Source organism: Pan troglodytes, chromosome 11 (assembly GCF_028858775.2).
Source record: "Pan troglodytes isolate AG18354 chromosome 11, NHGRI_mPanTro3-v2.0_pri, whole genome shotgun sequence".
Classification (NCBI taxonomy): Eukaryota; Metazoa; Chordata; class Mammalia; order Primates; family Hominidae; genus Pan; species Pan troglodytes.
The window spans coordinates 97,747,363-97,771,513 of NC_072409.2; the positions used below are offsets into that span (position 1 = coordinate 97,747,363).

A 24,151-nucleotide genomic window follows, 5' to 3' on the forward strand; every position below is an offset into this window, starting at 1 on the left:
TGTCTTTGTCTTTGGTGTGAATGTCCTCCCATAGCTCGGAGTAATTTGATCGTCTGAAGCCTTCTTCTCTCAGCTCGTCAAAGTCATTCTCCGTCCAGCTTTGTTCCGTTGCTGGTGAGGAACTGCGTTCCTTTGGAGGAGGAGAGGCGCTCTGCTTTTTAGAGTTTCCAGTTTTTCTGCTCTGTTTTTTCCCCATCTTTTTGGTTTTATCTACTTTTGGTCTTTGATGATGGTGATGTACAGATGGGTTTTTGGTGTGGATGTCCTTTCTGTTTGTTAGTTTTCCTTCTAACAGACAGGACCCTCAGCTGCTGGTCTGTTGGAGTACCCAGCCGTGTGAGGTGTCAGCCTGCCCCTGCGGGGGGGTGCCTCCCAGTTAGGCTGCTTGGGGGTCAGGGGTCAGGGACCCACTTGATGAGGCAGTCTTCCCGTTCTCAGATCTCCAGCTGCGTGCTGGGAGAACCACTGCTCTCTTCAAAGCTGTCAGACAGGGACATTTAAGTCTGCAGAGGTTACTGCTGTCTTTTTGTTTGTCTGTGCCCTGCCCCCAGAGGTGGAGCCTACATAGGCAGGCAGGCCTCCTTGAGCTGTGGTGGCCTCCACCCAGTTCGAGCTTCCCGGCCGCTTTGTTTACCTAAGCAAGCCTGGGCAATGGTGGGCGCCCCTCCCCCAGCCTTGCTGCCACCTTGCAGTTTGATCTCAGACTGCTGTACTAGCAATCAGTGAGACTCCATGGGTGTAGGACCCTCCGAGCCAGGTGCAGGATATAAACTCCTGGTGCGCCGTTTTTTAAGCCCGTCGGAAAAGCGCAGTATTCGGGTGGGAGTGACCCAATTTTCCAGGTGCCGTCTGTCATCCCTTTCTTTGACTAGGAAAGGGAACTCCCTGACCCCTTGTGCTTCCCGAGTGAGGCAATGCCTCGCCCTGCTTCGGCTGGCGCACGGTGTACGCACCCACTGACCTGCACCCACTGTCTGGCACTCCCTAGTGAGATGAACCCGGTACGTCAGATGGAAATGCAGAAATCACCCTTCTTCTGCGTCGCTCATACTGGGAGCTGTAGACTGGAGCTGTTCCTATTCGGCCATCTGGGCTCCTCCTCCCAACCACTATCTAATTCTAAAACATTTTCATCACCCACCAAAAATTTTAAAGCCACTGGCAAGTGAATTTTGTATTTATTGTGCACACTTGGGGGATTTTATTCAAATATTGTTTCACCTACTATATCACTGTGGCAGAGACTGTTAGCTGCTCACTCCAGTACCCATTCTCCCTTCTTCCTTAAGCTAGCTGTATGGCTGCCCAGATTCCCCTGCACCTAGGCATGGGTATGTAACCAAATCCTTGCCAGTGAGATATAAAAAGAAAGTGAGTGACAGCAACCGGAGGATCTCTTACGAGCCAGCTAATATGCACCTTTCCTCCATTTGTCCTTTCCTCTTTCTCACTGGCTGGAATATAGGTGTAATGACTGGAGCTCTGGTGCCATTTTGGATCACCAAGTATCCTTGCGAACAGAAGGCGTGGATGACTTAGAAGGAAAGTAGAATAAGCTGTGTCCCTAGCACCTTTGATCATACTGGTCCTGAAATCTCTATCTCTGGAAAGTTTCTTTTACATAAGGCAAAAACAAATGTCTATTTTTACGCCACTGTCTGGGGAAGTTTCAGGCACATACAATGGACTGAATATTAAATGACACAATGTTTTAGCCATATTTCCATCAGTGTCATGCATTATTAATTGCCAGGAAGTTAAGGTACATAAAAAACTAAGGCGAATTTCTTCTACTATTAATAACAATTATACCAGATTGGTGTCCAGCACAGTACACCATAGTTTTCAACAACTTACTTAGCTTCCTATACACATTCTCCACACATGCATTCATTCATTCTTTGGGGCATATGTAATACATAAAGATGAATAGTCCCCACAGAAACTTGGTACACTAACCAGCACTGGTAACTGGTCCTACATTCAAACCAATTTACTAAATTGTACTTTCTAAATGGAGTCAGGAAACCATCTAAACATACATATGTCAATGCTCAAATCCATTAAAAGGCAATTGAGGGTGCAAAGCAATAGCCCTATGTGGGAATATCTTTGCAAACTATAATAATGTCTACCTGAAATTTTCTGTGCTCATCAACTCCTTTGAACCTGCTTCATATGTATCTGAGTTTAAGACTTCTTTAATAAAATCAAGCGCTGTTTCTGAAGATTTTCCTATTAACAGGATGAGATATCCTGAATTAATGATACTGTAATCTAAGTACTTTGCCATTATCCCAGTGAGCTGACCTAAAAACAAAAATATCCCAACAGTTAGAATTAAAATGTTAACATTCTGAACTCCTAGAAAGTATAGACTGCTTAACTCATTTTTATATTCCCTGTTAGTACCTATACTATGGTGCTGAGTACAGTAATGCTCAGTAATTGGTAGTAGTGCTCAGTAAATGGTTGTTAAGTTGAATTCCTGTATTCTTTAAATTGCATCATTTTAACAACTTAAGTAACAGATCTTTGTGACCCTGGAAAAACTGCTTTTCATTTCTTCTTCCATTACAAGAGGGAAATGTTACCCTCTCTCTAAGATTAATGAAGATATGTATTCAAAGTGCTTAAGGCAGCACGTGATACAGAAGGGGGTAATAAATGACAGTTACTATCATGATAGTCAATAACTATAATTATTATTATTGTTACCAATATTATTAATATAGTTATTATCACTATAGCATCAAGAAATGATATATACTCTCATTACTATTGTTCAAATTTTAATAATTATTACTATTGTTGTTACTATGTTATTATTTTTACCCTGCTTAAGATTCTGTTCCATGGGCTGGAAAAATAAAGTACTGTCAAACATATTCCTTGCTTAAAAATGTGCTAAGGCAAATGATCTATATGTATAAAATGATAAGTAAAGCTGCAAAATAGGAGGGTTTCAGTCTCCAGCAGCATGCCACAACAAATTGACAACATTCTTGAAACAAGACCACAGACTTATTTCCTAGTCTGAATTTTTTAATTACCTTGTGTCCAACTGCACCTCTAGCCAAACCTTTGTTTGCCCTTTTTTTTTTTTTTTTGCATTCTCTCTTCTTAGCCCCTTCCCTAAATCCTACCCTCTGAAATCTCAATATACCTTCTTCTTTTCCCAGACTTGGACTAAAATTCCCTTCTTGGTCTTCCATCTCTGAAGATTAAGAGCCTGGTACTAGACTGCCCCTCAGCCTGAGTCAAGGATTCTCCATATCTGTGTAGAGTCTTCCAGGCAGCCTGAGGAGGCATGCCATGGGCTGGTTCCATGAGCAAAGATAGTGAGACCCATAGGACTTTGGAGAGACAAGGCCACCCTGAGGACCAGAATGAGAGCTGGCTTCCTGGAGCAGGTAGGACTTGGATTGAGTTAAGAAAGGAAAGTCTAGAGAGTAGGGAAGGAAGACATTCCAGGCAGAAGAAGTCCTGTGAGCAAGGCACTGAACTGATAATATGATATGAAACAAAAAGTGGTCTCAGCAAGTTGAAGCTAAGAAATTCTAAATGGATATTGTCAGAAGCAAGATTAGAGTTAAGTAGGAATCAGACTAAGGTGTTTTGATGTTAAATTGTGTTTCAGGAATACGACATTCCAAAAGCACATAACTAGCTTTGACATACAAGTATCCACTGTGTAAAGAGCAATGTGCATATTAATCGTTACCAATATTATATTGATAAATGCACAGTGTATGCAGAATGGATGGGCAGCCAGCTGGTGTTTGTGGAGAACTGGGAAGGAAGGTGAGTCTACTAGGAAGAACTCTAAGAATTTAAAGTTTCCATTAAATATCAAATTTGAAACACAATATCTTACGGGTCAAGATCATCCAGAACATGTTTATTTTAAAGGTCAAGAAGACAAGGTTTAAAGAGTTCTGTGACTTGCCTAAAGTCTCACAGCCAGTTGGAAATGAAGCTTCAACCCAACAACACAACCCCTCCTCAGGTTTTAAGCTCTATAAATCACACCTTGATATCAAATCCCACATTTTCAATGTTGGTGTTAAAATTTAATTATAGATACAGATATTTTCTCTTAGCAAAAGAAACATTTGTATGTTTAAACAATATAGATCTTTAATTCTTTTAATATTCATTTTCTTCCTTGTCAACATCAAGTTGAAACTGAACTTAATAACACACACAAGAAACTAAATTGTTCTCCGTTCCCAAACTTCCCACTGGGTAATAACGCTACCATTTTTTTAATTTAACAAAATTATGACATTGTTCTCTTTCTTACTTAAAAATTACCATTAACAACCAGGGAAAACAGGATACAAATTTTAAAATGAACATTTAGAAATTGCATCACTTAATAATATTATTCTTTAAATAATGTCTTGTTAGTGTTTTACTTCAGTTGGTCAGCCCGATTACAATCTTAGTTTAAAGATGCAAATTTCTACCCACTCTGAAATAGCACTAACTCTAAAAACTAAAAAAAATGTCATGACTATCCATATTAGAAAATTTTAAAATTCTAGGAGAGGGTGTGCTGCATCAAAAGGACATTTTGTCACTGCTCACGGCCTGAAGTATCCTCTCATACTTTCTTAAATTCAGGTATCACATATCTGACTTTTGATCATATGATTCCAGAAGGCTGTCTGACCACTCCAGTTCTACTCAGCACCCCTCTGTGCAGACCTCTGATGCCAAATGACCTTGTTCAACCACTAGAAGAATCCCCAACCACTCCTTTTCAGGGGCCTTCAACTACTGACGGATGGTGCCTCCATACATGACTAAGTCATACATGGTCTATTTAGGATAGGCATTTAAACTCAACGCACGAGTTGATAGCTTCAGCATTACCTTACAAACAACTAAGGGACTCCTTGGGAAGATAGCTGCCTTTCCATAAGGTGAATTTGCTCTTTATATTAAGGACATTTAGTACAGGGAAGCAATAAACTATTCTTTGGTGCCTCAAGTGGTTTTCTGAGGTATAATATAAGTCTTATGTTTATGCTTATTAAGACAGTTCCGAAGTTAAGCAGCAAATATCCATCTCCTTACATTTATAACTATACTAAAGATATGTGATATTCATCATTCGTTTCAGAGTGTTCTAGTTTGTTTAACATTAACTCTAAGTGGTGACTATCTCAGGAATTTGAATACTAACCTGAAGAAAAAAAGTTGGAGTTCATGCCTAGCAAGAATTTCTGTAATACCGAAATTTCACCATTATTGACAAAGTTCTCTTTCGGAAGGGCCTCACAATATGAAACGTGAAAATGCCCCCGAAAAGAGTAATAAAATTCACACATGTTATTTATGTATTTCTAACTAAATGTTAACATTTTTTAAACCGAACTTTACTCTGTATTTGAGAGGTTGTCTGAGCCTAAAAATCTGTCTGCATTAGCGTTGGGGCTTTTAATGCTTCACATTTTATTACTTCCAATGTCTTTTAGATAATTAATCTTGGTATCTATTTGTTGTTTGGAATAAATGGCAGAATCCTAGCAAATGCAGGACATCTCATAAATAAAAGATAGGGGCTGTGTAAGCTGTAAGGAAATTAGAACTTGATAAAGAAAAAAGAATTATTTTTCCCTTAAAGGATAATGGTTTTCGTTAATTCCAAAGGTCAAGTGTAAAAAAAGAGTCCCTCTCCTTCAGTACTGAGATTCATCATCCTGACATTATTTACTAGAGGCACAGTTCATGAACTCATAGGAGGCCCCATGATGTTGGGTTCTGCTGTCATACTTTTGACTATTGCTTAATTATATTGTGAGGCAAAAATATATTACATCTTGGGCACCGAGCTTTGTCACTTTATGTTTCAGTGATTTTCCAGTTCAACCACTGCTAATAAAAACAGTTACCATTTATTTTATTCTATTTGCCAGATATTATCCCAAGTTTTTATTATACATGCATTATAAAATATCTCAGTCATTAAAGCACACTGAAATAATGAAGCAAATATGTGTGCAACCACTAGCCATTTAAACAAATAGAAACATTTTATATTATCTTTTATAAAAAATCAGTAACATATTATAGATAGGGCTAAAGTGTACTATGCATAGCATCCCAACCCAATTATCTGTCCTCCTCCGCCTAAAGAGGTTAGCAAACATCCGAAAGTTGAAGCATATTTTTCGCACCTCTTTTATATATATTTTCTCTAAATGAAATCTAATAAAGATTTATGTAACATTAAAATGGCAACAAATGATACCATGTTGTAAAATGGTATCCCTTCCCCCTGCATATTTTATTTTTGAAATCTATCTATTTTAATACATGTAGATCTGTTATTTATTTATATAGTGTTTATTGTATAAATAAGCAATACCTTATTCTCCCATTTACCTTCTGATGGATATTCATGATTTTCTTTCATTTTTAGGCTATAACATTCAATACTTAATTGAATGTAAGTGTAAGGGCTTCTCTAAGGTAGATTTTTAAAGTGAAATTGCTGGGATTTAGGACATGAATATATTCAACCTTATAGACATTGCCAAGTTGCTCTGTAAAGCGGTTATACCAATTTATGCTCCCACCAGCAGTATAGGAGTGCTTCTCATAACCTTACTTTCTCACTGACAACTGCCTTCGTTGGTCCTTTCAATTCGTTGCCCATCTGATGGGTACGAAATGCTATTTATGTTATTTTAATTTGTAAATCCCTTATGTTGAGTAAGGCTGAGAACCTCTTTCATGTGTATTAGCCATCCATGTCTCCTTCTAATGATTCATTTTTTTCTATTGGGCTGTTCATCTTTTTAAGAATGATCTCTAGGAGTTCTTTTTTTTATATATACTTTAAGTTCTGGGGTACATGTGTAGAACGTGCAGGTTTGTTACCTAGGTATACACGTGCCATGGTTGTTTGCTGCACCCATCAACCCATCATCTACATTAAGTATTTCTCCTAATGCTATCCCTCCCCAGCCCCCCACCCCCAACAAGCCCCCGTGTTTGATGTTCTCCTCCCTGTGTCCATGGGTTCTCGTTGTTCAGCTCCCACTTATGAGTGAGAACATGCTGTCTTTGGTTTTCTGTTCTTGTGTTAGTTAGGTGTGAATGATGGTTTCCACATCTACAACCATCTGATCTTTGGCAAATGTGAAAAAACAAGAAATGGGGAAAGGATTCCCTATTTAATAAATGGTGTTGGGAAAATTGGCTAGCCATATGCAGAAAGCTGAAACTGGATCCCTTCCTTACACCTTACACAAAAATTAACTCAAGATGGATTAAAGACTTAAACGTAAGACCTAAAACCATAAAAACCCTAGAAGAAAACCTAGGTAATACCATTCAGGACATAGGCATGGGCAAAGACTTCATGACTAAAACACCAAAAGCAATGGCAACAAAAGCCAAAATAGACAAATGGGATCTGATTAAACTGAAGAGCTTCTGCACAGCAAAAGAAACTATCATCATAGTGAAGAGGCAACCTATAGAATGGGAGAAAATTTTTGCAATCTGTCCATCTGACAAAGGGCTAATATTCAAAATCTAGGAGTTCTTCATATATTACATATTTTTTTGCCAGTTATGTACATTGCAAAGAATACCTTCCAGCTTGTGTCTTGTCCTTTTACCTTGTTTATGGAATGTTAAAGCATATTAAATTTCTATGCCATTAAAATGTTAATATAATTTAAAGTATAATATTTTCTTTTACAGGTTGTGCTTTTTATGTCCTAGTTAAGTAAATTCTTATACAAGTTCATTTTTAAGTTTTAAGGTCATGCTTTTCACATTTAAACTTTTAATATGTCTGAAATTTGTTTTTATGTAACCATTTATTACATCCTTTACCAATTATCTCTAACAGCACATCTGTGATATACCAAGTTCTTCTTTATATGTGACTATTTATAGGTTCTTTAGTTATCTATGTTGTTCTATTTGTCTATCTACGTTCTAATATCACACTGTTTTAATTCTTATAGCTTTGTAACAAATAGAGCAACACTCATCCTTTTCTTCTTCAAAATCATTCTGGTTATACTAGATATGTGGATTAATTTGTGGGGAAATTGGCATCCTCATGACATTAAGACTTCCCATTCATGAACATTTTATATCTCTCCATTTATTAGATCCCATAATCTTTCAGTAAGGATTTATAATTCTATACTGAGGGATATTGATAAGGTTGATGATGTATTCCTGGTATAATGAAATATAAACACTAACACAGAAACCTGATGATAACAGTAGAGAGAAAGCCTGTCATGTATCCACCACAGTTAGATGCCCAGCTCTCCTAGAGAATCTGTATGTGACCCATCTATTCTCTCCAGGGCAGAGCATGGGCTGGCCTTTCTGAGAGGGGCCTGCTAACCAGTAGTTTACTATCTCAAACAATAAAAAATGGAAACTGTTTGCTATTTGAAACAATCCAGGCTTTTTCTTTCTCTTTCCTCTTTTCTCTTTCTCTTATTTAGATCTGTTTTGCCTTTCTGAGATGAAATTAATTATTGGTCCCATAGGCTTCATGTGTACACAAGTAAATAATGTGGTCTTAATTAACTTTATATCTTTGAGTTATTCATTAATACTCCATTTTGTACCTCTTTCAGACTTCAGTTTTTATAGTTTTGTTACTACTGTAAGTGGTATCTTTCTAAAATTATATTTCTCCAAGATATTTATTCCATTTTTCATTAAATAGCTCTATATTGCAAAATGTAGATATTTATTTCCTACCTCAGGTTGTTCTGAGAAATACATATACATCCCTTAGTAAAGTGTTTGGTGCATATCCAGCCTTCCCCAGCTTCCTTTTTCCTTTCCATAAAAATGTAGAAATGATTTAGAGTATTAGTTTACAATACAAAGTAAAATCAGAAAATGTGAAGTTATATGAAATATTTATGTGCGAAACTTAAAGAGTTTTTTATGTATATAGTTCGTTACTGGTAGAGACATAATACACTAGGTAAGTCTTGTAAAATACAGGCAAATAATAACACTTAAAAACCCCACAGGGTAACAGATTTTACAAACTATGTAGGCTGTTCTGATTTTTTCTTTGTAATATCATATAACTCAAAGTAGCAAATGTGCTGTAACCAAATCTATGCTTCTTGTCTCCCTGTATTTGCCCAAGGTAGAATTTTGGTAGCCAACTCAAGTTATAGTTGTGAGCATTCCAAAAAACCAAAGATTAAATTGGAATGACTTACCTTTTTAAAACATCTGACCCTTCCAAAATCAATGCACTATTCTCCTTTGCATAAAACTAGTTAAGAGAACTACAAACAACTGCTCAATGAAATAGAAGAGGATACAAACAAATGGAAGAACATTCCATGCTCATGGGTAGGAAGAATCAATATGATGAAAATGGCCATACTGCCCAAGGTAATTTATAGATTCAATGCCATCCCCATCAAGCTACCAATGACTTTCTTCACAGAATTGGAAAAAACTACTTTAAAGTTCATATGGAACTAAAAAAGAGCCCGCATCGCCAAGTCAATCCTAAGCCAAAAGAACAAAGCTGGAGGCATCACACTACCTGACTTCAAACTATACTACAAGGCTACAGTAACCAAAACAGCATGGTACTGCTACCAAAACAGTGATATAGATCTATGGAACAGAACAGAGCCCTCAGAAATAATGCCACATATCTACAACTATCTGATCTTTGGCAAACCTGACAAAAACAAGAAATGGGGAAAGGATTCCCTATTTAATAAGTGGTGCTGGGAAAACTGGCTAGCCATATGTAGAAAGCTGAAACTGGATCCCTTCCTTACACCTTATACAAAAATTAATTCAAGATGGATTAAAGACTTACATGTTAGACCTAAAACCATAAAAACCCTAGAAGAAAACCTAGGCAACACCATTCAGGACATAGGCATGGGCAAGGACTTCATACCCAAAACACCAAAAGCAATGGCAACAAAAGACAAAATTGACAAATGGGATCTCATTAAACTAAAGAGCTTCTGCACAGCAAAAGAAACCACCATCAGAGTGAACAGGCAACCTACAGAATGGGAGAAAATTTTTGCAACCTACTCATCTGACAAAGGGCTAATATCCAGAATCTACAATGAACTCAAACAAATTTACAAGAAAAAACAACCCCATCAAAAAGTGGGCGAAGGATATGAACAGACACTTCTCAAAAGAAGACATTTATGCAGCCAAAAAGCACATGAAAAAATGCTCACCATCACTGGCCATCAGAGAAATGCAAATCAAAACCACAATGAGATACCATCTGACACCAGTTAGAATGGCGATCATTAAAAAGTCAGGAAACAACAGGTGCTGGAGAGGATGTGGAGAAATAGGAACACTTTTACACTGTTGGTGGGACTGTAAACTAGTTCAACCATTGTGGAAGTCAGTGTGGCGTTTCCTCAGGGATCTAGAACTAGAAATACCATTTGACCCAGCCATCCCATTACTGGGTATATACCCAAAGGATTATAAATCATGCTGCTATAAAGACACATGCACACGTATGTTTATTGCGGCATTATTCACAATAGCAAAGACTTGGAACCAACCCAAATGTCCAACAATGATAGACTGGATTAAGAAAATGTGGCACATATACACCATGGAATACTATGCAGCCATAAAAAATGATGAGTTCATGTCCTTTGCAGGGACATGGATGAAGCTGGAAACCATCATTCTCAGCAAACTATCACAAGGACAAAAAACCAAACACCGCATGTTCTCACTCATAGGTGGCAATTTAGCAATGAGAACTCATGGACACAGGAAGGGGAACATCACACACCAGGGACCCTTGTGGGGTTGGGGGAGGGGTGAGGGATAGCATAAGGATAGCATTAGGAGATACACCTAATGCTAAATGACGAGTTAATGGGTGCAGCACACCAACATGGCACATGCATACATATGTAACAAACCTGCACGTTGTGCACATGTATCCTAAAACTTAAAGTATTAAAAAAAAAAACTAGTTAAGAAAAAATATAATGGTCACTAATCAATAAAGCTTTATGAAGTTACAGGCAATTTAGAGCATGTGTACATTTGCGATTAAATGTTAGTTCATTCTTCTCTTTATTCCACAAACAGTTATGGAGGAAGCAATTAGATCACATTTGTTCCTAAACATTCTGTCAGGAATGTGCTGAATGAATTCAAGTGGGAAGATGCTAATGAAAGAGTGAGTCATTCTTCAGTTACTCAAATGTTCCTGACATATTGCTATTTTCTTTGAATTTATGTCCACTAAATATTATAAAATAGTAGCCAGTTTAGAAATATAATTAAGCAAATTAAATTATCTTCAGGTACTAGTGCTTACATTCTAATATTTCGTTTCTATTGACAGGAGTGGGGAGGAGGTTGGTGAGTCCCTCAAGAATACATGGAAATAGTTATATTCCATTTTACTTGAGAATGTATGTATTGGTTGAGTGAATTTTCCAGTTTGTAGAAATAATACTGCCCCACACCAGTTACCTGCCTTGCAGTCAACTAACGGAGAAAATATAATTTACTTTAAAGCAGAATCATTTTCAGTAAATTGCATTTTTTTATTTCAGTTGATTTTCAGCAAATTAATGACTTGCCCTAAAAAACAAACTCTTTACACACTGTGATTAAAGGCAGGCATTTCTGAAGATCTCCTTCTGAAAGCTCACCTCCATTCCACAAAAGACACCTCTATTTTACCAGTCATTCAAAGGAACACTCAACCCCTCAATTGGTATAAATATTTAAATAACTTCTCTTTTATACCAAGGTACAATAGTGGCTTCAATAACCACTGTGTTTACCACAAAGCTACAGGCAAATGAAGTGTACGCTAATTACATACTGAAGAAAACCTCATTCTTTAATGAATTTTGTTAATTATCATCCTGTTTTTGCATCCAGCTTACAATCAAAATCAACATGATCTGTTTCTTGACTATTTCAATAACGAATAAAAGCGTTTGACAAACATCTTATTTCTTCTCTGCAAACAATGCAAATCATATACATGCAGAATTTCAGGCAATCACTGGAAGTTTAGTTGACTGCTGTGGCTTCTAGACAAATGGCTCACTTAAATAGCTTCTCAAAGTGCAGAGAATGAAATTAGCCCTCTGAGAGGAAGCTAGCTAGAAAGTTTTTCTAATGCAATGCAAAAGTTAATTCACGCCAATAGGTCCTCGTTGAGAAGGGATTGAGAAAGTATCACTGAAAGGTCAAAATGACCACTTATTTTGGTCAAAATAAATTAATTTTTTAGGTTAAAGCGTGCCACAAATAAGGCAGGCTGTTCTGGTTTTCAAACATTATTTACATTTTTGAAAGAAACTTTTCTGGAAGAATTTTTAGTAAAGAAAGGGTGTGAGAGAAGAAAAGTTAAAGCCCTTAGAATAGCAGTACTTTCACCTGGAGTGAGACATGGTGTTTCCTAGAGTTAATGCTACTTCTGTCCAAAATGCTCTACGTGCTGGGGATACATTTGTTACTTCCACAACTATCAATTTCCAGTTGGCAAACATCCCTGAATTTACATTACTTATGATAAACCTATATACTGGCTTGAAGAGACGTCGTGACAGATAATCCCAAATATTTTTCTATCACCTCATTAAAAACTGAAGTCATTCATATCATTTTAAGAAGAATGCTTTGCATTTAGAAGGATGTTCACGTTTATAAGGCCCTTTTCATGCATATTCCGTGATGGAATTCTCAGTGTTTTCAATATAAAATGTTAACAACAAGGCAATAGAGGATAGGCATGGTGGGTTTTCTCACCACGACTATTCTCTATTCATTTGTGATTAAACCCTCAACACAAATGAGCATTTATCACAAGCAAGTGCTGGGCTAAATCCTAGGGACCTGAGAATCAACAGAGGTCCTGTCTTCAAGGAGCAGAGCTGCTAATCTGGTAGGGCAGGTGAAACGTGTGCATAAATGTCTTTGGGATACGAGGGAAGACATACTTAAAATCAAACAGGTTTGTACAGAGTATGCTGCTCAACCTTTTTCATCTCTCACCGACTTGCTTTTGTCAAGTGATTCTTGTGACCTATACCAGGAAGGTTTCTTGTTGATTCTCCCATTCTGCTGAAGAGCCTCCTCCCAATAAGACAGAAACTCATAAATAAGGGGCAAGAAAGGGAATTCCACCTTTCTGGTTACTAATACGAGTAGCAACTCATGTTTGAACTCTTCCCCTTGACAAACGGAGATTACGGCGATTCATCTTCTAATGTTGATTTAGGAAATAAAGTTACACTTTCAAAGTTTTCTATCTGTGGGCCAAATGAAGCTCTCACATATGGAGACACACCTCCCACAGAAATTGTTAGAATTTCACACACTTATTGGGAGACTGAAGTAGCTTCTGGTAGTTGAGAAACTTTGAACTTTTCTTTTTTCCCCCTCTTTTTCTTGTAAAACTCCAGCTTTGTGGAGTGACTACTTGTGTTGGTAGGTAATTTCTCTTTTAGGTAAAACAGGTAAAATGCCTCCACCCACTCAATTACTATGAGTAAGCTAATTATAATTATTAAAAGGTAATTATAAATTACCTTTGAGGAAATTCAACAGCTTGGACAGTTTTCATTTTAATGGAAATCAATGTAATATTAGGTAGTAATAATAATGTTTATGACACCGTTCGATGCTTACCAAGTGACAAAAATTGGTTTCAGTGGAACTACTGTGACAATTCCATTAAGTCCATAATTAGATCATATTATTCAATTTCCTTTATGGCATAAATGATATAATAATTAGACTTCTTTATGAAGTTTTCATGTAGGATCTATATAGCAGCACTTGCCAGGACTTTGCATAAACCCAACTCGATATGAGCTAAAATATTTCAGATTTCGCATAACAGCAAATGGGACAAAATTAAGATATAATTGCAAGACATTTTTCATAAGAAGGAAAAATAAAACTTAGGTGACAATGTGTAGGTCCACAGTAGATCACAAAGAAAGCTGTAAACAAACATAGAAAATTTAAAAGGTAGGCTCTGCATATTCAGGCTTACTGAGAAAAAAAAACCAATATATGAACGATATGAAAATGTATTATAGCACCATTGGGAGCCTCCACCACCATTCTTGCTCACACTGGGCCATATGCTTTGAGAAAGATGTGAATGCTTACCACGAAAAAAATGTAAATGACAAAAACAATAAGAAGTGCCTTCTGAATGGCAATGAAGAGAGCCAATTTACTCTGTCTGAAAGAAACGCATGTGACACAATATGCAAAAGATACACTCTTGAGAGAGGGCAGTCAAGAGGTAGGGTACAGAAGGTAGAAATAAAGTCACTTGTATGTTTGTTTTGGGGATATTCTAAGATGTTATTTTCTGCGATCCTACCCTTTTATGTTGGATAAGAAACCCACTAGCTTGTATATACGGCATCCTCTAATTCTAATATGAATACTTCTGAGCCTAAGGTCATCACTATACAGAACCACATTTAGAACTTTCACAAGTTGTCTGTCCAATCCTCACAAAGAAGTCCAAATTACAAATCACAGTTTGATTTGCAAGCAGAAAAAGGCCTGTAATCTTGACATCTCCAGTCAACTGTACTATTGTTTTCATTTGAGAGCTCATTTTCTAGAGTTTTTTCCCCTAAAACCACCACCAGAGAAACAAACTTTCATAAAACAAATATCACTAGCACTTTGAAGTAAGAATATCTACAAAGAAGCCAGGATTGGAAGATAGTGGAATTTCCACTGACCCGTAAAACAATCTGGGCTTTACATATAAATCTCCTTTTTCCTTCACTCATTTAAATTATTACCATTTCATGTTCAGACTCGCTGGCAAAACATCAGTGTCTTAATGTGAATCCTCCACATGCTGCCCCAAACAAACTTTAACGCTTGAGTAAAATGTTTAAATCTTGCCAGACCCAGGAAAAGTCAGAAAGTTGCCCTATACAGTCTGTCCACTGCCCTACATTGTGCCTCCCCCTCCTCTCACAGATGTGAGAAAATACCATCCAAACCTCTTCAGATTTGCTAAAAACCACCGCCACAAGTCAGAATCAGCCATTGAACCTCAATGTTTTCTGTGAATAAGTAGAAGAAGCGACACTGTACCGAGTCTTCAGTTTTGTGACTATTCAAGAGGTCAGACAGGAAATCTTCATGGAGGCTCTCTCTTCGAATCAGTGTAAATTCCCGCAGGAAAACAGCCCCTTGGCTTTGGTCTCCGCATACCTAGAGAGATAAGGTAGCTGAATTAAGCCTTCAGACAGAGTCTGGAGGGATTGGGCACTGTGCGATTAGTTGCAGAAAGCTCTTGGATTCATTTCAAGGCTGATTAGAGCAATCAAAAACAATGCACGCAAATACATATTAATGTGAGAACCACTAGAACATTCTGGCATGTGGCTCCTCCAATGGATACCAGGAACATCCCCTGCTAAGTTGGTGCCTCTTAACTGACGGGTGTACAATCTCAAAATCCAGTGATTATAGGTTATCTCTGTGGCCAGGTCCAATATGGTCAGGCTCCTAGACTCATCCCATTGGGCTATCCATGGATCTGAACTCATATGTGTCTTGGACCCACAGGGATCAATCCTTAGTCCAATAGATCCCAGCACCTAGATGGGTCCCCATGTCCAGTTAAATATTTACCACATAAGAAAAGCCTGGCCTGAGCCCAGAACTGACTTCCTGGGCTATTCAAGTGCTTTAGAACCAGATGTACTTTAGCTGCTCCGGAAGGAGGTATTGGAGAACTTTCATCTAGAGCTTATCACATTCCAGGTTCTTTACACAGGTTATCTTGTGACAGCCCCAAGAGGTGTCTGTTATCAGCCACACTTTACAAATTAGGAACTAAAGGCACAAAGGGTTTCAGGAATTTGTCAAGTCAGTAAGTGTTGAAATCAGCATTCAAATACAGGTCTAACTCTAAAACCCTCATCTTTTCATTTTATCATTTGGCTACTGAGCTACTCAAGCCACCTCTGGTGAGAGGCAAATTGTTAAGTAACTCCTATACATTCAAGGTATAATCAGTTCACCCAGGCCTCCTCCTACCTCTCTATGCCTCAGTTTACTCACCGTACAACAGGAATGATAACAATGTTGCATTGTTGAGAAAATAGGAAATAACATGTAAAATGCTTAGTGTGATGCCTTTCATATAGTAAGCTTTCAGTAAATAACAGCCATTATTATTATCAAAAGCACATTCTGCCCAAGGAACAAGTAAAAATCTAAGGTTCTAGCACATGAAATTCTTTAATCATATTTATAATATTTATAATGAACACAGTATATCACATTGTCTTTTTAACTCTCATACATTTTGCATTTTATACCTTTTTATGGTATTGCTAATATCAGTAATGAATATGTGGATGTTTATATGAATTTATACCTTCTTGAAAATAATGCATAATAAATTAGTCATTTTAAACCCTATGTCTTTTGGAAAGGGGTATACTCTTCTATAACATATATAATGGCATCTCATCAAGATGCTCAATCCATCAAATACTTTCATATGACACCAAGACAAAAAGGTCTTAATTAAACTTAAAATTCTGTTGTTATACAGAATAGTCAATATGATTGATGGTGGTAAAAAGAATCTTGGCCCCCAGCACCTATACACTCTGCTGTCACACACACTTGCTTTACCTGGCCAAAAGGACTTTGCAGATGTAATTAAGATTACTAATTAGGGTTAGTAACCTGGATTATCCAGGTAGGCCCAATGTAATCACATGAGTATGTAAAAACAAAGCTTTCTCCAGGCTGAGGGAGAAGAGGAAGTCAGCGATGTGACGGAGGGGGAAATCAAAGAGATTTAAAGTGTAACAAGGACTCGACTTGCCACTGCTGGCTTGAAGACGGGAGGGGCAGGGGCATGTAGGAAGCATGAGAAGGAAGCTTGAAAGAGGACCCCAGTCCTAGATGAGAACTGTTACCTTCAGCCAATATCTTGATTTAAACCCAGTAATACATGGACCAGAGAATCCAACCATACCTTGCCAGACTTCTGACCTACGGAAATTGTAAGATAATACTTTTGTGCAATTTTAAGCCTTTAAATTTGTGGTAATTTGTTATGGCAGCAATAGAAAACTAATACAATCACTGAAAGGCAGGGCACAATGAGGTTATCTTGTTTCTTCTTCTACATTGAGTTTCATAAGAACTAACAAATACTAAACAAGAAGAGGTATAACTTGCGAAAACTGATTCATGGAAATGTAGCCTTCTGGCTAACCTAAATTACTCCTGCTACGTTTAAAATTAATTTTCTGTTAGTTCTTCCCCTATCAAGGACAATAATTCCTTCAGTCCACAGTTAAATATACTCCAAAGCCTGTCTTGACCATGTGTAATTCCCCTGCTCAGAAACCTTCCCCACTTCTTGCTGGGTGCATTCAAAATTCATGGACTTGTTATTCAGGGCCACTCACAGCTCTTCAAGCTCTAGGTAAGGAATGGCTGCGCTTATGCCATTCTCTTTTTGAGAAAGATCAAGAACTGGGTTTACAGTAATCCAGAATTGACATGTTCCAATTTTGGTGTTTTATGAAAGGACTAATGTATGTTGATCCCTGTTGAATCCCGTATTTTATGAAACATTTCTTCAAAAATCCAAGGCTATTTTGAATTCTATTATCCAAAATGGTGATCACCTTTAGTTATTCGATGCCAATTCTTAAAAGCTAAAATTTGAAAAGAAGCCTAATGAACTTAGTTGCATTTTCTTTGTGAAAACTTCTGCGCCTACAAAAAGAAGTTTCTTTTGCTAAACCAATTAAATAGACAAAAATGACTCAAATATCCTCCAAAAGAGGTAGTAAGACATCAAATATAAAGGCTGAACACTCACTACTCACTAATGCTAACAATGAAGAATAAACAGCCAACATTTTGTCTATTTATACTTTAATTTTTAATTATAACTGTGTATTTGTTTAAGAAAGAATGTCTGCCTGCTTGTATTTCCCAAGAAATGCTCACATTTTATAAGTCTCATAATACATATCAACATGTTCAATTTACCCAATACTTTTATGTAATATCAAGGCAAAAATTCTGAACTAAACTTAAAATTCTATTTAATCCTGGCCAGGCATGGTGGCTTATGCCTATAATCCCAGCACTTTGAGAGGCTGAGGCACGAGGAATGCTTGAGCTTAGGAATTCCAGACCAGCCTGGGCAAATAGTGAGACCTTGTCTCTTAAAAAAAAAAAAAAAAAAAAAATTTAGCCAGGTATGGTGGTATGTGCAGGTAGTCCCAGCTACTCAGGAGGATGAGGTGGGAGGATTGCTTGAGCCTGGCAGACAGAGGCTAGAGTGAGCCATGACTGTGCCACTACACTCTGGCCTGGGCAACAGAACTAGACCTTTCTCAAAAAATTAATTAATTAATTAATTAAAAAAAGAAATAAAGAAAATTGTATTTCCCATGCTCAGACCAGGATTCCCAATTTGGGGACTGGAAAATATGGTTACTTTACATTTGATATGTAAAAAAACACCTTGCAGTTTTAAGGTACTTAGCGTACAATAAAAATGCATTAAAGTTGGCATCCCTTTGCATCTTATGGTTCAGTGGTGTTAGTTTTGCAGAGAGAAAACAGAAGCATGAGAAGTGGAGAAATTGTATGTATGGCTAATGGCTATGTTAGGATTAGGGGCCAGAGAGTATCTCTTAAAAACTTAAATCTCTTCCGGATTCAACCCCCATTATTCACTCGCAGGAATAGGGTAGGGAACACCTTCTTGTCCCATGGGATTCCCAGACTCCTAAGGATAGTTCTCCAGGACATATGAAGCCTGCCTAGAATTTGTGTCCTGTGATGAAGATTGCTTCTCCTTCTTGCAATCTGATTTCCCGCTTCAAAGAGTGACCCCTCTTTCTGATTCATGGCACACCAAAGCATTCCTTAGAGAACCAACCCGGGAATACAGAAACACCAGCTTCCAGAATAGAATTGTATTAGATCCAGGAAGTCATGGAAGAAATCTGCTGTTGTAGAACAAATTCTCTTGAATGGGACTGATTGATCAATCATCTAGAGATGTTTCAGAGGGACATAGGTAAATATAGGAAATTAGGGAGTCATCAAATAACTTTCTATCCTCTACTTCATTAAAGGGAAAATGAGGTAAAGGTAGTTTAAAAATAAAAACAAAAGTCACTGAATAACAAGAATCTTTTGCATTAGGCTTTGGGATGCAGTCAGAAACTCAAACTATGTCTGCAATATACATTTTATACTCTATTTCACACTCACTTCGTTCATAACCTGGCACCAACCATTCTCTTGACTGACCTGACTTTCAGTGGCTCTAGAGAATACTGATTAGTATTCTGACTCATCAGCTCACAATTAACTTGTTTGGTGTAAAAGATAAAAATTTCCCCTCAAATTTTCCTACTTCTAACAAGTTTACTCTGTGAGCTGTGACTGAAATTTGGAAAGTTAAAATACAGAGCAACTGGTTTGTCTTTTGGAACCTCTGCCATCATTAAAGAAGAGCCATAATTGCTATAAAAATTGTAATGCTTATGATGGGAGCTGATTATGAATAGAAATTCCACGTAGCTATAAAGTTCTTACAACTCTGGGAGAGGCAGCCATTTATTTCTGGGCTAGGAGGAAGAGCTGTGGAAATAACTGAAGTTTAAACATACAAACATGCCCTCAAATGATCAGTTTATTGTTCTTCTTTCTTCATTTAGTTTTTCTGTGAAAACTGAATCATAGCCAAGCTCATGTCTCATGGGTAGGACTTAGGTTTCAACATTACTTAGGAAGTATAGTGCTGAAAACCACACGGTTAAAAATTTTTTTCCTACCAAAAGGACTCTGTAAAATATGTTATGCCTGTATTTTGATTCATAGTTTACTGAGAATTAAGATAGTAAAGCTATACATTCTCAGTAGATCAGAATAATAATGCAAACAATATAAGTAACTGGCCACTGTATTATTTGAATGTACACCTATATTTAAATATCAGTGGATACTGAAATGTTTGATGTCAAGGTTTTGAGTTCTTGCTTGGCACAAGTAGAACATGCAAATGTTTAATGGATAAATAGCTGAATAGAAACATTTATTGGAGCCAAAACAATCTAGCTCCAGTTTTGAGGACCACTGCTAAGTATTAGGAGGAAATGATAACTCACATGATCTGAAGAGCCCAAATCTAGTCCTGCCACCCATATCATTACTACCTAATCATGAAAACTAAAGTGTCACAGAGATCAACAGAAGGAAGGAAAATCTGGTCCCAGTGTGAAAGTATAATTAACTTCTGGTTGGAAGGACATGCACACAAAGGACTAAAATATTGATATCCTAAGTCAGAAATGGGCATACTCCCAAATGAAATTGTACCTAAATTTTATAAATAGATTCTAAATAAAAATGAAAATAGATCTATTCAACTTTATTAAAGATGTTGAATGGTCTGCCATTTGGTAATAAATTGAGTTTACCAGATTTCAGTAAATTTCACTTGTGATAAACGAGGGTCCCTGTTTTTGAAAGGGAATTAATACTTTGACAGCTTGCTCCTGGTAGGACTATTCTAATGAGGTTAAATGTCAAGGTGGGGATGGGATTCAGATCCACCCTCAATGGGCCTCTTTCCGTTAATCCAAAAAATCCTCATTCCTGGTTGGAATATTCAACTGTAGCAAGATAGGGAAATAATTGAACAGTAATTCAATTGTAAAGGATTAGAAAAAAATCATGAGCATATACATCTACTAAAGAAATTTCCTCATTACAACGTAGGAGGAGAATACTCTGGAGGTTTATAAGAATATGTACCAAAATAATGATATTTATAATATCTCTAAACTCATATTTGCCAATCAGAAGAGGCTCAATCAGCTTATCAAACATGAGTATCAACAACCCCTTTCTGCATGCACTCAAACACACCCAAACCTCTAGCCAGCTCTGCAATGAACTGGCCATTTATACAGAGAGCAGGAGGACATTGTCACTGAATAAACTGCTTTCAATGTTGAAAGGGTCCACTTAGAAAACCTTCTGTTTACCTCTGTAAGTATTTTTGGTTGCTGTGTTGGTGGGTGACTAAATGTTTTTAGACAGACACTCTGTAGTGACAATATACCTATCCACACATACTGCTCTATCAGGCTTGTCTAGGGGAAGAAAAAGATGCTTGAAGTAGCTTCAGGTGTTCACAGCTAATGGCTGCCAACTCTGCAAGCTGATTAGCAGTGTTATACTCCCTGAAGGAAAGGCTAAATACGATCCCCAAGAAGATCGTGGGGGTGGCTAATAAAAGCATTCTTATAACCATATTTAACCCATTGACATTTATATACCTGGTGTTTGGAGCTTAAAAACATTTCAGTATTCTGTTTGTTCTTCTACCAACTTTAATCACCATTTCTAAGGATTGTAAAGATAATTGCTAAGAGGTTAGAGCTGAAAGAAGTGAGATAGAACATGCTGGTCCAGAATGTTCAGCTGGGCCTCATAATTCTTGGTACAGATGTTCCTGCTTAGTTCGGGTCTGATTTAGGGAAACAGCTATAATATGGTTTGAGGCAAGGTGACCAGATGTAGCTGAATTTAAAGATCTGTCCCAGAATGTCAATGAAAAGAAACTCCATTACCCTAGCAAAATAGCCTTTATGGGGGGAACAAACTTATGTTTAAAGGCATACCTACTTTATCATTAAAGTAGATAGATATCTACACCTTGACAAGACAGGATTCTAAAAAGAAAACAAAATTTAAAAACTATTAGTAAAACTATCAAACGTAAATCCCACAAACAATTTTGTAAAGAAGCTTATTCTCACAGAGCAGTGTATAAAGAAAAACTAGCAAAAGGAATTTTATCAGCGGGCATGCACTGTGTATAATGTGGGATTGATCTATAAACAAGCTATGGCATTTCTCTAACTTGTTATGAACACAGACACTGAAATGAAAACGCTGAGAAGACATTCAGCAACCATCTTCACCAAGCTGACTTTTTAGATGAGGGGGACATCACCTTCCTAGATGTAGGGTAGAGAGAACATGGGTTTTGAGACATCTTCCTTGACATATATGAGATGATAAAACAGCCAAATAAGAAAGGCAGCACCTTTCCCAAAACATAAAGCCAATTATCTTCTTCCTTATTGTCCCCAAACATTTAAAAACATATTATACCCCATTCCTTTCACGAAGGGAACAGGATTCTGTTTCCAAAGAGTTCTAAATACACTCTGCTTCAGAAAGCATTGCTGATAACAGCTATGATTCATAGCTACACTTAGACAATGAAAGAACACATGAAACATAAGAGTTAGACTCTTGGGTACTCCAATCCTAGGTGGATGGGCACATTTTTATCACATCTTCTAATGACAAGGCAAAATAGACTTGGTCTTCAAAGCGTGTGTGTATGTGTGTGTGTGTGTGTGTATGTGTTTATGTCTGTGCTTTAAATCTTACATGTAAAATACTCATTCGATGCCAAGAATTAAAACAGAGAGTTGAACAGTTAACTGGAGGAGAATGTTAGGATGAAAAATAGGAAGAAGAACATAAAAATGTCTACATACACATGCAGGGGTAGAAATCAACCTTTTTGGATTGTACACTTGGCAAATGTTTATATTGGTCAACATCATTATCTAGGCTTATCTAAAGTGAGTTGCTTAGGAGTTGGAAGTCAGGATACCACCCATACTTTAAATCAAGTTGAAGATAAATTGGCAAAGGAACTTCTTTCTTCACCCCTGCTTAGTTTACATTGGCTCCTTTCATGGCCATAAAGATGAACCATCCAGATCTCCTGCCACAGAGGAGTCTGTTATCTTAACCAAAAGATGGCCCTAGATGTTGTATTCTGAACCCACCTCGTTGTTTGCACTGAGACCATGATTTCCGAGGGCTGTTCCAATGACTGAGCATAGCAGAGATACTACAGCAGGTTCATTCTTGAGAAAGGCAGAGCTCTCTGAGGATCGATTCCACTCAAAGACTCCCCAGTCTGGCAGAAACTTTCTTAGCACTAGGCTGCAGTCTGAGACTCTTCCTCTCCAACCCTCTGTCTTCCCTCTCTCCACAAAAGATAGGCATGCATTCCGTCTGATAGCTCTTCCAGCATCCTCTGACCCCTCACCTTTTTTCCCAGTAAATCTCTTGTATTCCTAATCTTATCTTGGCAGGACAAAATTCTAGGAGGACCTAAACTCATAGCATCTCTTCTTTTGACCCAAGTACTATTGGACTAGACCTAATGTTTGCAATTTGCCATCCCTATCTGTATCAAAACAGGCCACCCAGTCTCCATGATGCCAAGGAAAAGATGGTAACTCTGTTAGGGCTCCTCTCTTCTCTCTCTGCACTGACATCTCAGTTAATGCTCTACAGAAGGGGAGTCCAATCTTTTGGCTTCTCTAGGCCACATGGAAGAAGAATTGTCTTGAGGCATACATAAAATACACTAACACTAATGATAACCGATGATATTAAAAAATGACATAAGATCTCATAGTTCTAAGAAAGTTTACAAATTTGTGTTGGGCCACATTCAGAGCTGTCCTGGACCACATGAGGCCCATGGGTCGCAGGTTGGACAAGCTTGCTCCACAGTGTTTTGAAGTAATGATCAGAACTAGTGGGTGACAGACAGCTCTGACTTTATCTCCATCATCCTCACCCAGACTGGCTCCAAGTTCACTACCATTCTAGCATTCCTCTTCATCCTAGCACTAAAAGGCAGATGTGTTTCAGATCCTCACTATATCCAGTTAGTGCAATGAATTTAATTTCATACAAAGTCGGAGTAGTAAATTAAATCATTTCGTGGGCAATCTAACTCACATTGTTTCACAAACCTTAAAGTTTCTCTTATTACTGGCTAGAAGTCTCATCAGTATGTGTGAGTATGTCAAAGGAAACAAAATAGAAGAAAATAATTTGGACCCAAACAGATTTATTTCCCCTTCAAAAACAAAATGTTCAAGGCACAACTCTACAGATAGTGCTTTGGCATTATAAGTAGTGTAATTCTTATATCTGTGACTCACCACCTCCATCACCACCCCCCAGCAACCCTCACCATACACTCCATGGCCTTGTCTCTGAA

General features: G+C 37.5%; 1 protein-coding gene across 3 annotated transcripts in view; it reads right to left on the minus strand.

The window, feature by feature from the left end:
* ADAMTSL1 (ADAMTS like 1) overlaps positions 1–24,151 on the minus strand; it is a 1,017,570-nt gene that overhangs the window by 745,729 nt on the left and 247,690 nt on the right. For all 3 annotated transcript variants that reach the window (XM_016960664.3, XM_016960663.4, XM_063788712.1), the window contains exon 2: positions 15,133–15,252. In XM_016960664.3, the coding sequence (XP_016816153.2) occupies positions 15,133–15,252 (120 nt within the window). The remainder of the gene's footprint in view (positions 1–15,132; positions 15,253–24,151) is intronic.